The sequence below is a fragment of the Anastrepha obliqua genome, chromosome 3 (genome assembly GCF_027943255.1).
Source record: "Anastrepha obliqua isolate idAnaObli1 chromosome 3, idAnaObli1_1.0, whole genome shotgun sequence".
Lineage (NCBI taxonomy): Eukaryota > Metazoa > Arthropoda > Insecta > Diptera > Tephritidae > Anastrepha > Anastrepha obliqua.
In genome coordinates this window covers 49,694,772-49,713,019 of record NC_072894.1, presented here as the reverse complement: position 1 = coordinate 49,713,019, position 18,248 = coordinate 49,694,772, and the positions used below count along the sequence as shown (strand labels likewise).

The following is an 18,248-nucleotide window of genomic DNA, read 5'->3' as shown; positions in this document are numbered from 1 at the left end:
ATGCATGCAATTTTCGCGATTTATTTAAATTTATGACTTTCTATAATAATAAACATTCAATTATTAACCAAATTCATGTGTGTGAATTATATGCAAATATGCATATGAATATGTTAAAGAAACTGTAAGAGATCAAAGCTCGGCAAGTTGTATACAGTGAACTGATTGGTATTTATTGTGAGCACATTGCGCGTTAGTTAGAGCGTTTGAGCAGAATAGCCGTCGGCGGCGTGTTCGATAAGGCAAAAATTGCCGCCGCCAATTCGCGCTCCGGTGCCATGATGCTTGACATTAAAACTTCTGCCGATTATTTGTCACGTTCGACGGGAAGTTTTAGCAATTTTTCAATGTTATTCGCAGGTAAGTGAACTCGAGAATTTTAGACAAAAATTTAGAAAAAATTAGAAAATAACACCTTAGAAAATTACATTTGTAATAGCCCTTCTTATGCCATAGGAATGAATGTGCAAATTTTCCCATTTTGAGTTAACGGGCTGACTTGATTAACCTTTGTATGCTTTATGTTATACCATAACTTGGAATAAAAATATAATATACGGAAAAGACGCATATTTTTTTATGTCAGAAACTAAAAATTCTAACTTAACGAGAGCATTAAACTCTCAAAGATTTTCCATCATTTTCATGTTAACTCCATAAGGTTTGTGGACTGAGGAGGTCGTATGCTGTACATCCGTTATAAGGTACTTGAAGGCACCTCTAATTTGCGGTGTCCTTTAAAAGGGGAGATCTACAATTTTATACCGACTACGAATGCTAAAAATTTTTATACAAAACTTTTTAAGGCCAAATATAAAGTGGGACGTTTATCTTTGTCTGTCGAAGGTAAAAAAACTTGTTCTATAATTTCATGTTTTAAGACCACAATGAACTTCGAATTTGGACTCTTGGGTGCAAACCCAATCGGCTGGGGTGCTCACTATAATTTATAGAAATAAGAAATGAAAAATAAGTTTTTGGGCGCTCGAATTGTTCATTTATTTCTATTCCAAAAAAATAAATATTTGTGCAACGTTTTTAATTTGCGTACCTTGTCGACTGTCGAAATAAAGGCATACTACTCTGATCGAATTGAACTTACAAGTACACTCCGCGTTGCGCAAAAACATTTTCTGTGTTCGTTGATAGGACTGGTATCATAAAAAGTATATAATTGGCGCTTACACCCTTTATTGAGTGTTTGGTCAATCTTCTTCTCTTAATTGTGGGGTACTTCTTGATGTTTTTCCCTCAAATGGACGACCTACAGTTTTATGAGGAACGTTTTCATGATAGAAATACGTTCAGAAGTTTGCCTGACGATGATTTTAATTTTATTAGAATTAAATACGAATATTTCAATCTAATTTCAAGCTTTTATATTTTTATATATAAAAGTCAACGAACTAAAAATTAGGATCTCCAAATAACATTTTAGTTTAACTTTTTGCTTTCATTTTAATAAAAATGGTAATTAAAAATCTAAGCAGGAAATTAAAGTAAATTTAACTATTCATGCATATTGAAGGGTTAATTCTTCAATATAATCTGTACCTTTCACTTTATTTACATAATGCAAAAATTCCCTTTTCCTTATAATTTGCAACTACGAAAACATTGCTCTGATTTCGCTACTGCTTTGAACTTAAACAGATGAGTAATGGAGCAAGTGGTTCCAAGCTTCTTCTTCTTAATTGGCGCGATAACCGCTTACGCGATTTTGGCCGAGTTAAACAAAGCGCGCCAGTCGTTTCCTTCTCGTGCTAACCGGCGCCAGTTGGACACACCAAGTGAAGCCAAGTCCTTCTCCACCTGATCTTTCCAACGCAGAGGAGGCCTTTCTCTCCCTCTGTTACCACCAGCTGGCAACGTAGCCGCTGGATCTTTATTCGCTGCGCTATGTCTATGTCGTCGTAAAGCTCATACAGCTCATCGTTCCATCGTCTGCGATATTCGCCATTGCCAACGTGCAAAGGTCCAAAAATCTTACGCAGAACCTTTCTCTCGAACACTCCAAGCGTCCCTTCATCGGATGTTGTCATCGTCCAAGCTTCTGCGCCATACGTTAGGACGGGCATGATGAGAGTCTTGTAGAATGTTAGTTTTGTTCGTCGAGAGAAGATTAATAATTGCTTCAATAAGATTAGTTTTTTTTGTTCTCAAATGTATACATTGTCATACTTTGGAGCTTACAAATTTCTTGAAAGTATATCGAATGTGATTGATGCGCTAGTGATTGTAGTCCTAAAGATTTCCTAACCTCGAATTAAATTTTGTTATTAATTAAAATTTTATTTAACACTAATATAACTATTGTTTTTAGCAAAGCTTGTTTAAATATCTTTCATTTGATACCTGCATATAACTTAATATTGAAGCGAAATTTGTTATAAGTTTTTATTTTTGCTATGAAAATCAGGTGGCAGAGCTATAAACAAGTTTTTTAAAATAATATTGTTTTGATACTCTATCTGTAATATGAATGCATATTTTATACCAAAAAATTAAATCAAAACGGCGCTTTAGCGATACTTATGGAGTGAGAGTCTGGTACTACAACCGTTTCACCTACCTACCTACTTTTTTAAATAGAAGCAGGTGCTACCACCCTGCCAAAAATGTTATCTCAAATAACACGACCCATAGGATTTCTAAACGCAGAAATATTTTACTTGTTGTACCTGCTTAGCAATAATATGTACGTATGTATGTATAGAAATATTTTGAATGGGAATTCATTATATTTTTATTGAATTAATGCGTGTCTACAATATTTTAATGGTAACATATCATTTCATAATGCCCCCCGCGTACACACATATGTCAATTCTAGTGGGGAAATACTGTTTTTTATCATATGATATTTAGACATAACTGGGACTTCATCTTTAAGGGTCTTAGGCGATTTTAATCATCAAAATTGCTACAAAATATGAATAAAACAGTGCTGAGGCTGAATTTGAAAAACCCTATCATTTCTATCAGTTGGTGTTCCGCTTTGTAGTCGCGCACTAACCCATTCTGCTATGGTGACGGCTATGATCTCAATTTTTTTTTCATTGCGGCCGCAAAATAAATACTTAGCTTAGCTTAAGCTGAATGAAATTAGCAGTGCTAGCATTCCTGCGATTGTAAGGTTTAGTTGAAGAAGTCTTTTAAATATTTGTCAAATATACCTTGAATAAATCTGTTATGCGTCGTATTTATAAAGAGGTTTTGATCTCTAAGCTACTTACGAAATGTAGATCGTTATTGTGAGAAGGTTTGTATGGCAGAATAAATCCATTGGTAGCCCAAGTTAAGTTTTTGAAACAATTTTTACGCTTTCTTACTTAAATTAAATTTAACAAACACTCACGTGTTAGCAATAAAAAATATGTAAATATGTAGATATAAATTTTATTGTTTGTTTCATAAAAAAACTACAAAAAAAACCCGAATGGGTTGGTGCGTGACTACCATTCGGAATTCACAGAGAAGTTGTTAGTTCGAATCTCGGTGAAAACACCGAAATTAAGAAAAACATTTTTCTAATAGCGGTCACCCCTCGGCAGGCAATGGCAAACCTCCGAGTGTATTTCTGCCATGAAAAATCTCCTCATAAAAATATCTGCCGTTCGGAGTCGGCTTAAAACTGTAGTTCCCTCCATTTGTGGAACAACATCAAGACGCACACAACAAATAGAAGGAGGAGCTCGGCCAAACACCCAAAAAGGGTGTACGCGCCAGTTATATAATATATATATATATGTATATGTTTGTTTCATACAATTTTAATTAAAATATTTTCTTTTTATTACAGATTCTTCGTATAAATCCTCTTGGGGATCTCACAGCTCTACGCAACCGCAGGGTAAGTTAATTTCATTTTAGCGTCATACCAAAATAGTAAAACCAAAACTAACCCAGCAAGCAAATTTAAGAAAATGTTTTTTTTCAGAAATGTACAAATGCACATCTTATTGGGTCATATGTTTTTTCAAGCTGAAGAAATAATCTGATTTTATCAGTTGATGGTTGATTGATGTGTCGAGCGATTCCAGCTGTAACTAACTTAAAAAAGACGTGAAATACAACCTAAAGGCGATAGTTGAAAAACCTCCTATTTGCATTCTTACGCCTACGGTCGAACATGTAGAACTCCGCTCCCGATCTGACTGTGTGTGCACCCAGTGCCCAGTCATTTTTGCAAACTCTACTGGAGAGTAAATCTTTACATATGATATTAGTCATGCTTAGCCAGTGTGGAGAGATTTAAACCCCAGATCAAATTAAAAGGCAGGAAATTCTATTTCCGCTCTGAGCTAACTAGGTTTGACCCATACTTAATCGGCTCATAATATATGATATTTTAATACCCTGTTATATGAGCGTTAAGTGCTCCGTCATCTACTACTGTGGGCAAAAAGTAAGGTGAATTTGGTTGTAAAATCTTTACTTATTCTTGTAAATCAATTTCATCCCCTTCAAAATAATCCCCTTTCGATGAAATACACTTATACCAACGATTTTTCCAATCCCCGAAACATGCCAAATAGTCCATTTCCGGTATAGCCATCAGCACCTTCTTCGATTCAGCTTTTATGGTTGAATCACCAAATGCCTTCTGCAACATGCTAAACGTTTCCGCAGCCGAAATTTCATTCCGCGAACAAAATTTGATGGCACTTCTCTGCTCAATCAAATCAGACATTGTAAAAATCGAAAAATGCACTCTTGGTCGTTTGGTAAACACAAGCGTAAATATATTACTGATAATGACATTCACATGAAAGTTGGCCCAGATGTTATTAACAGTGCTGCCAACTCATGAAAAAAATAACTAGAGCGAAATTTTAATCCCGCGAAGTTTGACATATAAATTCACCTTACTTTTTGCCCACAGTAGTAAATCGTCCAAACTCTTGTATTGCCACTATTACCGAGGTTGTTAAAAAAGTTAGCAATTCTGTTCCCGGAAAGCTTTGAGGCTGGAACTAGCTTATAAACTTCTAATCCACAGTTAGTTTTCGATAGCTGCTACGAAGTATTAGGTAAATACTATGTACAAGTATATATATTCTTCCATTTTTATCCAAAGTGTTATAGCTTTTATCGAAGAATATTCGATATTTTACAATTTACAATTCCCCTGTTTCTTTAGTCTCAGGGCACTCTTAATAGGAGCTTCTCTGTAAAGCAACAGCAATATCAGTGGCACATGAACGGCGACGTTTAAAGACTCTGTCGGAGCGCCCCTACAATTGGAAGCAGCTCATTGTTGCAGAAACCGGTATTATCGCATACCTAATCAAATCAGCAATGAGATGGTTTGGTTCGATAATCAGAGCACTTAGTTCGCTACAATTTTCTGTGTTCGTGCATGCATTATAGCCAAAAATTATACCCAAAACAAACAAAAAAAAAAAAACGTTTTTTGGTTTTTAATTTTGGGGGATATCAATGACACTATTAAAAATATTGAACATTTGTTTTTTAACAAGGCAGAGGGATATTATTTTCTGGACGTTTCTGATGGGAAGTTAAAATAGTAGATGAAATAAAATCGATTTGTGAACATTTTGTACCAAATTTTTGAAAAAGAGCATTAGTTCCTATGCAAATCAGTAGTAGTTTTCAAAACGTTTGCATTAAGTGACTACTGGTTTTGGTCATAGAAAAAAAAACAATTTTTAGGCTATGTACATGTCGCTAGCTTAGAGTGCTAGCTTAGAGCAATTTTCATTTGATAATTTAACTTTTTCTCAAACATTTTACAATATAATTCGCTACACGCGCTCCATAAGGTATGCTACCATTGTGCGAATTCAGCCGAAGTAAGTTGGGTGACGCATCGTTGACATGAATTGTTAGTTCTTGTTTGTGATGTCTGTGGCCAATTACTTTGTTACTTCAGTCACAGTTGGTATGCCAAGATCACGATGAGGGTCGCTATTCCGTATATAGTATGGCGTGTTTACTATGCAGAGCAGGATCTTGTTTGCAGACGTTGGATAGAAGTAATGTACTTGTAAGTTCAACTCGGTCGTTGTGTTTGATGGTAAATAAATAATTTGTTGCGGATTGATAAGCTTGAGTACCATGAGATATTATAAGTAGGTCGTGGGTAAACCTGAAATATAGCAGAGGACCTAAGATGATTCCCTGTGGAATACCTGCGTTTATATTTTTCATAGACAGTTATACATTTTCGTGTTTTACGCAAAAACCTTTCATTAAGATGGACGTGAGCTTTTGGAGGAGACCTTCATGCCAAACTTTGTCAAAAGTTGCGATACATCCAGTAAAATGTTGAACACACTTTTTTATTTTCCATAGCGCTTTCTATGGTGCTTATGACTCTGAGTATTTGATCAAGCGTTGAATGATGTTTTCGAGACAAATTTGGTGAATGGGAATAAGGCGTTTTTTTTTTCAAAAAGTGTCTGTAGACACTTTAAACGGCTTAGGTATCTTGGTAACTTCGACGAATTTCCAATTCACAGGTATGCGCCTAAATCTAAGGTATGTATTTGTTATTGTAAATACATTTGGTCAAATCGGCAATGCTAGTTTTTGGCAGATTACAAAGGACTTCAGCCGTGATTAAATCAAATCCAGAGAAATTTTTAAGCTTAATTTTGTTTATATCTTTACCAACTTCTTCTAGAATAACTGAAATAATATATTCATCGTAGTCAGTATAGTTTCTAATAGGTTCTACTTCGACAGTACCTTTATTAGGGCTAAAGTTGTTTTTCCATATGCTCAGCAAATATATTCGCTTTTTGCTCGCTTGTCTATCCCAGTTTCTCTCATCAATTTTAACAGGAACGCTTGTTGAATTGGTCTATTGAAAAATTGAGCCGCTTCTACAAGGAATACTCAGTGCACTTATCAACATCTCTAATACAAAATTTTGCGTTTTTTTAGCTAAACAACTACAACCAAATCCATTTCGACAGTTTTAGCATTTTTCGGGACTTATGACATTTTCGATGAGTATTTTGGGCTTAACGAATTTGCTTATCATTGAATAGAAACTGTTAGAAACAAAACAGGTAGTTTGGTATTGTAAAAAACGTCAAACTTTTTTATTTTTCTTGATTCTTGGATTAAGATAGATTGTTTTAGATTAGTTTTAATTTTTTTACGTGGTTTTTTTAGTTGCTAACTTTTCACTCTCAGCTGGCGATGAACGCAATACAATTTCAAGCCAATCACAAGCACAATATTTCTAAAGTACTTACAATTACGAGCATCCAAATTTCAATGTAAAACTTTTAAGTGCCTATATTAAAAGTTTTTCTTATAGTCAATGTTATCATCACCTGCGGTAGAACGCACCCATTTACAGATTCACACCTGGTTTAGCAGATATTCACATAAATGTGTTTTGCAGCGTAATTCATCGACGCCTACATCGCATACACATAAGCACATTTCAGATAATTTAAGTGTATCTTTATTCAAGTGACAGCGTGAAGGTGTGAAAATTATTTCGTGTATTCGATTAGTCCTTATGAGCACGCTCACAAAAGGCGTTGCCCAGTCGTGCGTACAAAATATTGCTGGGTATATATGCATAAATGCATGTACATACTTGTACCTATGTATACGCGTACCCGACAGGAAGTTCAGCTTGCACTTCAGTATAAAGTTTCATTTATTATAATATTTTCATGAGGTCCTAATTTTCCTACAGGGTAGTTGGTTGATGTTAATGTAACTAAATGGTTATACCCATCCACCCCATACATTTGCACTATAATGCACATGCACATACATACCTACGAGCATAAATATGCATGAAAACTTGTGCGATATATTTGAAGTTATTTGCCCATACCCTTCAATGAGCTTATTCAAGCGTAGAATTTGAACAAATCAACAATCAATAACAACAAACGATAAATGTTTAGTTGAATGAATGACGGGTTGAAAGAAATCGTAATCATAACCAGAAACATAGGTTTTTATGTAAACAACACGCAACATGCATATGGGTTGAACATTTGAAGTGAAAGGTTTAAAAATAGGTATAGTCACACTCGCATACATATATGTATGCATGCAGAACATTTGTGCAAAGAGGGTCTCTTCTTGATATGTTGATTGGCATTTAGCGGTAAAGAGAAAGTGAGCCTATTGACATGAGACATATCTAAGAGTTTTGGCTAATCAGATTGGTGTGTACTACATCGGGATAGTTTTTTGAAGATTTGAACATTTCAAGGGAACATTTAAAGGGAGATTCTAAAAAAGGCTACTTTTAGAAGACTTTTGATCGTGTTTCGCTATCGAGATTCGATACTTCAAATCGAAACTCTATAATAAATAGAAATAAATACATGCAGTGGTTTATAACCACAGTAATGGAGTCATCCCGGCGATCATACTTCGCTTCGACTTCTTTAACCTGATGCTGGAAAAGATCGTGCGAGCTGCAGAACTTAGCGCTCAGGCGATATCATCGGCCTTAACAACCGCGTTGTTAGTTCTGTCTTTTCCAAACTGGATAAAGAAGTAAAGCGAATGGGCCTGGTGATGACCGAGGATGATGGTGAAGTACCTTCTATCACACTCGCGCCAAAGAGTCGGCACACTTATGTTTCGGCACCCACGTCACTGTTCACAGTTATGATTTCGATGTTGTAAAAGAATTCGTTTATTTAGGAACCAGCATTAACACCAATAACAATGTCAGCCTTGAAATCCAACAGAGAATCACTGTTGCCAACAAGTGCTACTTTGGACTAAGTAGGCAATTGAGTAGTGAGGTCCTCTCTCGACGAACAAAACTATCCTCTCATGACCGTCCCAAGGGTTGCCGTAGACACTTGGTCGATGACAATATCCGACGAGGTATCACTTGAAATGTTTGGGAAAAAAATTCTTGGGAAGATTTTTGGACCTTTGCACGTTGATAACGCAAAATATCGCAAGCAATGGAACGATGAGATTTACGACGACATAAACATAGTGCAGTGAATAAAAATCCAGTGGCTTCGTTGGCTGGGCTGTGTCATCCGAATAGATGCAAACGCTCTGGTTTTGAAAGTATTGGATGCAGTACCAGCTGATAAGAACAGAGGAGGAGGATGATCTCCTCTGCGTTGGAAAGATCAGGTGGAGAAAGAATCGGCTTCACTTGGAGTTGCCAACTGGCGTCGGTTAGCATAAGAAAGAAACTACTGGCGCGCTTTTTTAAACTCGGCCATAATCACATAAACGATTATCGCGCCAATCAAGAAGAAGAAGTATCAAAAATCAGTATTGAAAATATTCCCCTTTACGATTTGGACTATGAACACGAACGTTTAGCGCTTACGTCCCTTCAAGGACAAAAGGTACTACAAGAAGTAATGCCTTGCATCGCAGTTGGGGGTTTTTAATTTAGGTGTGCAAACGGGATTAACGAATTGAAGAACCTTTCTCACGGAGCATATTACTTATGAAGTTTATCGATGTATTTATTTCCACAAAAAACGCCACCAGCGTCAACGTGCTGGAATGCCCTAGAAACGAATTATTACACCATTTGAAAAATACTCGAGCCAATCGGCTCCAATTTTGTACTAGCATCAAGTGAAGCTAAGTCCTTGTTCCCATGGCTTGCTAACGAAGAGTGAGCCGTCTTCTTTCAAATTCTAGTTACCATTCCATTAAAAGCCAAGTGCGCTGACTATTGCTTGATGCTAATCTCGAGATCAATTATCTTCGCTTCTTTATATAGTTTAGAAAAGGTTTAAGGAGGTGAATGGACTCGCTCTGGCATCAAAAGCCGCGGAGTGAAGCTTCCAAAGTTTCAGCGGGCAATTATGCTAACTCTTGAAATTTTTTATTATTTGCTTCCTAAAATGATCCAAATAAATTGATTTGTTCCGTACTTGATGTTTTGCTGCGCCTTAGCTGAGGAATGTTCAGAGCTGAGGATTCCTTGCGGTAACTCAGCCCATTTTTTCTATAATTTGGTCACAGCATAAGTCAAAATTTTACTCAAAACATTTTTCATATGTATCTACGAGTATTGGGCTTTCTTACGCGTTGACAAGTGCGTATATGTTTCAACACAGCATCTCCTGTGGAGTTTCAGCTTCGCTGCATGCTGCCCACATAATTTTTAAACATCACAATGGAAAATAAAAACCAAAATTTTTACTTCAGTATCACACCACACTATACTACAACCCATACCGCCCTGTCTTGTTTTGTATTGTCGCTGCACGCTTGAGTGGCATCACAAAGGACATCATCAACGACATCACTGTCACACCACGTCACACCCATTCGTAACGCTAGCTTTCGCACGAGCAACATGTTGTTGCTATTGCTGTTGTTGCATGAAGTCGGCAGTGATTGCGCTTTTGGTTAACGGCTGTGTAGAGCCAGTCAGTCGTACGCGTGTTCTCGAAAAGTGACAACGAAAATAGAAAAACAAAAGCATTACCTTAGTGTTGTTTTTGGTGTTGGTGTTGGTGTCACAGTTGTGTTCCATCGCCTGCGGGTGTAATTTCTATAGCGCCTACTTTTGTCACTTTGGTTGCGGTGTTCTGCGTTCTGTGTTTTTTCGGCAACATACTACATCCATTGTTCTGCTGCTTGCTGTGCACATTGTTTGTGTTGTTGCACGTTTTTCTTTCGCACTGTTGCGTTCTGGGACAATTTTAAATTGAATCGCTTCAGGCATTGTTTCATCGCTTTGTAATCACAATCTATTAAAAAAGTTCCTCAAGCCAACAACCTTCGATATGAATTTTGAGTGCTTTAGTTGTTCTTGTAATGCTTTGCAAAAGGGTATTTGATGCACAGATAGGTTTGTGTATTCATTTTCAATGATTGGTTTGTGGTTGATAATGTAAGTATGTATGTATATTAGCCCTAAGGTGACCCTTTAAGCTGTCAGTCATGATTTGGTGATGTTATGATCCTTCGAAGGACTTACTTCATAGGGTATTAAACTTAGAAGTGGGGTAATTTGTGAATGTGATTTTGGCTTGAGGCTTAAAAGAAGTTTAAATTTTTGCGGACCGATTTAGTTGTCTTAACTTATCACCCGATATATATATATATATATCAGTTCGGTGTTTAGCCGAGCTCCCGCCTCTATTTGTGGCGTGCGTCCTTATGTAGTTCCACAAATAGAGGAACCTACAGTTTTAATCCGACTCCGAATGACAAGTGGTTTTTTATCACAATCTGCCAAGTGGCGACCGCTATTAAAACCAAAATTTTTCTATCATATTGGTGCTTAATGCTCGGAGTCTTGAATGCACATTTTCCGGAATGGTAGTTACGCACTAATCCATTCGGCTAAGGCTGTAATTCATATGATAAGCAAAAACGCAACTTGCTGCATACTTACAAGTGGGAGTGCATTTAAGCGGAAGTCGCTTAAACAAGGAGTTTGAGAGGAGAAAGATATTCGAAGGACTATTGGAAGTTATAGGTGAAAAAATGCCGGATGCTAACAAAAAATTCTGCAGCTAGCTAATATCTAAGCAATAATATTTTTCTGGTTATTTACTTAAAAAGTCAGAGCCAAGTTTTCAGAATATTAGTCTTATTAATGAAAGGCATGGATCTCTATCCGACAGCATCCGATGCTTCCAGAAGAACCTCCTGAACTTGCTTACGCCTGTTCTCGCTCAGCACCTTGTCTTGTTCAAATATATCCATGGCATTTTTATTATTATTTCTGAGAAAAGATGGTGGTACATAGCTAGCATAGATGAAGTTGTCAGTTGCCACCAACGCAGTGTTACAGTCGATCAAAAATAGATACCCACTTTCACGTCATTTCAAGATAATTCGATGGTTTAACAAGTGGGCCCTACAGTATCCCTAATGAAGAAGATCTTTAAGGGAGCTTTTTCGTGTAATAAAATATTCCATCTCTGAATTTATGTATTTCGCTTAATTCATTTTCGTTTAATTTCGGTAGCTTTAGCTACTTATTTTTATTATTATTGGCGTGCTGTAATTCAAAATAATTTACATTACAAAATTAGGAACTTAGAACTCTACAAAACATTTCCAGCCCTCTCTATTATTAGCCATGTATCGTAATTCTCTAACGATTTGGATGTTTCATTGAACGTAGTTTTTGGATGTTTTCCACTCTCCGTACCGATCGGGTTATATTCCAAGGCCGAATGTGCAATGTTGTTTGCGTCCATTCTAAGCGTATGTCCGATCAACCCGCATTTCTTTCGCTTAATGTTGTTATCTTCTTGTTGTTTATTGATTTCCCATAGCCTTTGAATTTTAGCTATTTGACTATAACTACAATTCTGTTGTTTCAGTAACGCCGCTCAGTGTGTTTGATTTTTTCTATAAAAATAAAATAAAAACACATTTGTAAAAAATGGACTGGTATTATTATTATATTAGTATTTTAATTTATTTTGGCGGCCGCCGTAGCCGAATGGGTTGGTGCGTGATTACCATTCGGAATTCACGGAGAGAGCGTTGGTTCGAATCTCGGTGAAACCAAAATTAATAAAAACATTTTTCTAATAGCGGTCACCCCTCGGCAGGCAATGGCAAACCTCCGAGTGTATTTCTGCCATGAAAAAGCTCCTCATAAAAATATCTGCCGTTCGGCACACCACAAATAGGAGGAGGAGCTCGGCCAAACACCCAAAAGGGGTGTACGCGCCAATTATATATATATAAATATATATTTTAAATATATTCAGCCCTGGTAGCTAATGATGTAAAGACATTAATTTATAATTTAATAAATCAATAATAGTAATTATACAATATATTTCAAAACTGAAATTAAAATTTATTTACCTTTATTCAGGTATCGTCAGTTAAATACATTTTAAAGAAGAGTTTATTTAATTTATTCTACTGAAACACTTTAAGTGCACTTAACACTAAATAATAGACGAATTTTGTATTTATGGAACTTTTAATTTCTATGCACATTTTATTACCTATTTTCGTACTTCATTCAATTATATAGAACTTTTTTGTAAAATATAGTATTTGTTTTTTTTTTTTTAGGCTACAGCTCAAATGCTTTAAGCAGCGTAGGGGTGAGCGTTGGAAAGTCCTCGCTTGATCCGCACTCACATCTCAGGCAGCCTGGTAAGTCGAAAACTATAACTTAGAGTTGCAAATATACATACATATATACACACTATATATTTGTATATATATTACAATAATATAAATATTATGAATATTTCTTTCCATTGATTTGCTGGAAAAGTATGACGAATGAAGCCACAATTTAAAATATTAAACTACCCTCAGAGAATAGTAAAGAAATGTATTCCGTTACAAGCAAACTCCTAATTTCGCTTTGATTCACATACGAGTGGCACTCAAGGGGAGAGAACAAAAAAAGAGCTTTAAAAATTCTTTAAAAGCGATACAAAACGAGTTAAATCCATTTGTGAAGCGTGTGTTTTCATCTCAGTGTGCGCCAAATCAAAGCGACATTGACATAGAGAAGTAATAAAAATAAAAAAAATAAAAAGAAACAACAGGACGACAACGACACTCTACCATATTCGCATCAAAAGTAACTATTGTATGAATGTGTGCAATTGTGCGCAAGGTAAAACACTTCACTTTAAAGTGTGCCCAAATACTCGAAGAGTAAAAACCAAAACAGAAACAAAGCAACTTCACTGTGCGTGCTCTGAAAGCTGGCTGGCTGGTTGGCTGGCTGACTGCCATACGCGTAGTGGCGAATCAAACCTAAATTCGCCACTTCACATTCACTTGAAGTACAAATGGAAATGGAATGTGTTTGAAAAAAAAAAAATAAAAAAATAATAATAAAAAGTGGGGAGGGAAAAAGAATAAAATAAAAGCGTCGCAGAGATTCCTAAATGAAACAATTGAAATACCATAAAGCATTCTCAATTAGTGTTGAAGCTGTGGTTTAGCTGTGAGAAATGAGGCGAGATGCTGAGCAAACATAAGTTTGCACAACACGCTGGTAATTCTGGGGTTGCTTGAAATCAGTGCTATAATCAATGAAAACAGGGGCGAATCTGTGAAATACTTGACATATATAGGAAATTGTCCAGGGCGGCATATTTTCAGTGGCAGCAAAATTTTTAACGATCTTCCGCTTGAGCGATTTTGGTCGAGTTTAACAAAGAACGCCAGTTGGATACAAATGGACCAAATGAGTCCAAGTCCTTCTCTTTCTGATCTTTCCAAGGAAAGGGAGGTTCTCCTCGTCTTCTGCTTCCACCAGTATGTAGATAGATATAGGAGTTGAGTTAACTATGTTCCGAAAGTAAGTTTACGCGTGTTGATATAACCACAATTTCAATTTTGAATTTGTACTTTCGAAACGATGTTTAACTGTAGGTAGGTGAAATGGTTGAAGTACCACTCTGGCACTCACCAAGTAGCACTTTCAAAATACCCGGTAAGTTTGGAAGTTTTTAGTTTGGTAGCATTCAATAAGGTTAGGAAGGTAACCTTCTCTTTCAAGTCGGTCAGTCGTCTTACTCCACCAGGGAAGAAAGCCCATCTTTTTTTTATCAGTGGAGGAGTAGGAAAAAGGCTGCCTGTTCAACTTTTTATTGCACAGAGACCAGTCGGTTCTTTTAGGGTTCAACCTGTGATCCAAATAGGATTTTATCTGAGAAACCTTCCAATTATCAACCCTAATGGCTGACGAATCAGTCAAAATAGTGGTATCAAGAACCTCCTTCTAACCGCTTGATGTTTCCTATGCTGGAAACGTGGAAGTTTTGTCCTTGTTCCAAATAAGGAGATTACGGCTAATAATAAAATTAAAAAGGGACTCACCTCGATCATTTATCCCACTACTTCCCCCGGGTGGTATCTTTATTAAATAAAGGTGAGTCCACACCCGTGGAAAACAATATCATACTCTACGACGTTTATGTTTTATCTGCATTATCTAAATTCCTTTTCGGATTTTCTTAAAAGGCGACAGTTTATTTATGCATTGCGTTTGACACTTTCCAGAGTAAGAAAAGAAGAAGAAACTTATCTGTCGCCTATCAAAAAATAAGTGGATGGATTATGTAAATAAACAGTTCGCATACAATTTTAATTTATTACTTACGCTTAAAAATATTAGTCTGCGCAGATTAGCTGAACGCGCGTCATATGAAAGTATAATTTTAGCTTGTGTTGATTTCTCACAAGGTAAAGCAAAAGTTTTCTTCAGCCTTTACTAAATTTGCATTGATTAAGTGAATTGTTTCATCTTTGTCTGTTCTAAGTGAAAAATGCGGCAAACTGAAGAAATCCGGATTTTGATTGGAGCTGATAGGAAGAAGGGAAAGATACCTGAGAAATATCCATTTCGATTGGAGGGGCAACGAAGATTTTTGAAAACTTTAAGAAAATTAAGGCTCAGTACGGAAGAGGTCCACAACTAAAAGGTGTAGAAAACCCTAAAATTTCATGGAGGGAGTTGATCGAAAGTTCGGATTTGGATGTGTCCGCCAGTACAGTGCAGAGAAAACTCCGAATATTTGGTTTAAAAACTATGTCGCAAAAAACGACTCCTGATTTCCTTTATGAATAGGAAAATGAGACTTCAGTTTGCGAAACAGAATATAAATATGACTACCGCTTTTTGGGACAAGGTGATTTGGTCTAATGAGTCTAAATTCGAGCTGAGGAACTCAAAAAACGTAAATGGGTGTGATGTAAACGTTCGGAACGCATGAAATCAAAGTGCGTGCAATCAATGGTAAAGCATGGAGACGGGTCACTTATGGTTTGAGACTGTTTCTCAAAATTTGGTGTGGGTAATTTGTTACAATTCGACGGAAGAATGACAGCTGCTTATGTTGACGTTCACCACCAAAATTTTGCGCGGGAAAATGCATTTAGGGCCGTTTATCTTCCAACAAGACAACGACCCCAAACATACGTGCCGTCTTGTTACTTGTTATTTCGAAGAAAATGCCATCGAAAAGCTGAACTGGCTCGCTCAACCGTCAGATTTAAATCTGATTGAGCATTTGTGATCGATTTTGGGCTTCAAGATACCAAAAAGTAGCCGCAGAACATTGAAGTAATTCTTCTCAGAGATGAGGCACCAATGGGTTAATATTTCAACCGAAATTTTAGAAAACTTGAATCGAGGTAGTCCAAAACGTATATATGCAGTATTTCAGAGCAAAGGTGGGAATACAAACTACCAAATTAAGTTTTGCCAGTTTATACTTTCATTTGACGCCTTTTGTTTTAGAATCCTTATTTTTAAATTACAAAAGTAATATTTTTCGTTTGACCTATGGAAAAGGATATACTTTTATATTTTTGTTATTCAGACACTTATAGAAATGTGATAATATGGCGTGAATTAATATTCATTTATTTTAATAAATCGGCACTGGAATAACTACTGTGAAATTTATACATTCATTTGATGCCCGGTGATGCCCATACGTTCGTAACTATTTAAGCATTCAAATAAATTAATAAATGCGGTGACAGTTTCGAAGCTGTCTAACTTCCTTAATCCGCCCCTGTCTATGAAAGTGCAATCAAGTGAAGGTGAATACTCATACGTCGTCAGAGCTCGTCGCATAAGGCATGCTGATGAGTGCGAATGCGGTCTTTTGTGGTGACGTGCCTGCCAAAATTGACATCCAGTTGGATTATTTGTTGCAAATATGAATGAGAAAAAATTATATTCGAACGCGTTGAAATGTTCAGAAGACGAACGCGTGCCAAAGCTGCCAATATGACACATCCGTCAAAAGGTAGCAAGCCGATTGGAAAGTGGACAGTGGTGGTATAAAGGCGCATGTCGTAGAACAGAGCATTATTTTTTAAGCATCAAAAGGTGGACGTCAGAACAATGGGCCTTTCGCCAAGAATTGAATGGAGAAAAGTGGTTTGTCGACACAAGAATGCTTAAAAACAAAGCCTACATGGTTTTGTATGTGTGTATGGGATTTAGTACGCACGAGTAGACAGATATGCCAACAAGAACAAATAAGTAAATGCATTGTATATATTTTGGCAGGAAGTTAGATTGACAGACAGTCCATAATCAGTACGACGTACCGGCCAAAAGTGGTGCTGTGAGCGCTGGCTCCAAGCGCTTTTTTCTAAAATGCGAATAACAACAACAATTGGTAAATAATAAATGCGAAAAAACTCCACGCTTATCAAGGAAATGTAACCTTCCTGAAGCTGTTGCACTTCAACACATACACACACACAGTGTAAGTGTAAATAAGAATGTATATGCACATATTCATAAACTAAAAGCGGATAGCGGGCTGCCATTGCGTTTATTTTGCAAATGTATTAGATTTCCTGCATATTTGCGAAGAAGCCCCAGTATACCAAATATGTATGCACGCATGTATGTACGTGAACATCAGCATTATACCAAAAAGCCTACGGCCGCTACATTAATGTAGCTTAATGAAGCCTTCGGACAACTCTCGTTGAATAAGTGCCTACTGAGTACTTAGAGTGGTTGTGACAGGATATGAAAAATATAAATACTACATTTCATAATACTTTAGGTTACAGTCGCATATTCGCCCATGTATATAAGTATGTATGTATATGTCAACTATGTGTGTGTAAATATAAACGTGTGTGCGTACAGTATGCAACAATAGCCGTAATGTTCGTCAACATGCTAAAAACTTTCAAGCACCAGCACCAGCAATAGCTCGCCACTTCAGTTTTGGAACGCATAAATGTATTTCCAAAATGCATTTAAGCAACTGCCGAGTGTTGCGTGATATGCTAAACATACATACGTATGCATGTGAAGGTACTTTGTGCCCAGTTACCTGAGTACACTTATGCACGCGCCGAATGTTTGAGAGTATTTTTGTTTGTTTATTTAAATAAATCGGAAGCGCTTTCCACCCGCTCCGGAACAGCACTAAGTAATACATATTTTGTATTCCATTAAAAAGTAAGAATACATTTTTTTTAAGGGAAATGCAACAAATGAAAGCATATGCAAGTGTATTAGTGCCAGCATTAGTGTAAATCTTGCTCTGAAATCACAATTATTTATAAACTAGATACTTATGAAAAAAAAAATGTCCAGAAGCGAAAGGAATATTTAAAACATTAGAAATAGTCTGAGAGTGTCATAGAAAATCACTTAATTATCAATAATTTCAATCATTTGTTGCAAGAATATAATTTATATTCTAACAAAAACAGTATAAATCGACGAAAATTCATCAAAGTTTAAATCATTTTAGCCAGACTTTCTAAACTATTTTGTGTTTTGGTATTCAGTTTTGAGGAGACCCTATGCCCCA

At 36.5% G+C, this 18,248-nt stretch overlaps 1 protein-coding gene across 1 annotated transcript in view; it reads left to right on the top strand.

Annotated features, from left to right (window-relative positions):
- Positions 1 to 234: 234 nt before the first annotated feature.
- LOC129242710 (DNA-binding protein D-ETS-3-like) overlaps positions 235 to 18,248 on the top strand; it is a 70,365-nt gene continuing 52,351 nt past the window's right edge. The window contains exons 1-3 of the mRNA XM_054879508.1: positions 235 to 360; positions 3,803 to 3,853; positions 12,997 to 13,080. Coding sequence (XP_054735483.1) covers positions 279 to 360; positions 3,803 to 3,853; positions 12,997 to 13,080 — 217 coding nt within the window. The 5' untranslated portion in view covers positions 235 to 278. The remainder of the gene's footprint in view (positions 361 to 3,802; positions 3,854 to 12,996; positions 13,081 to 18,248) is intronic.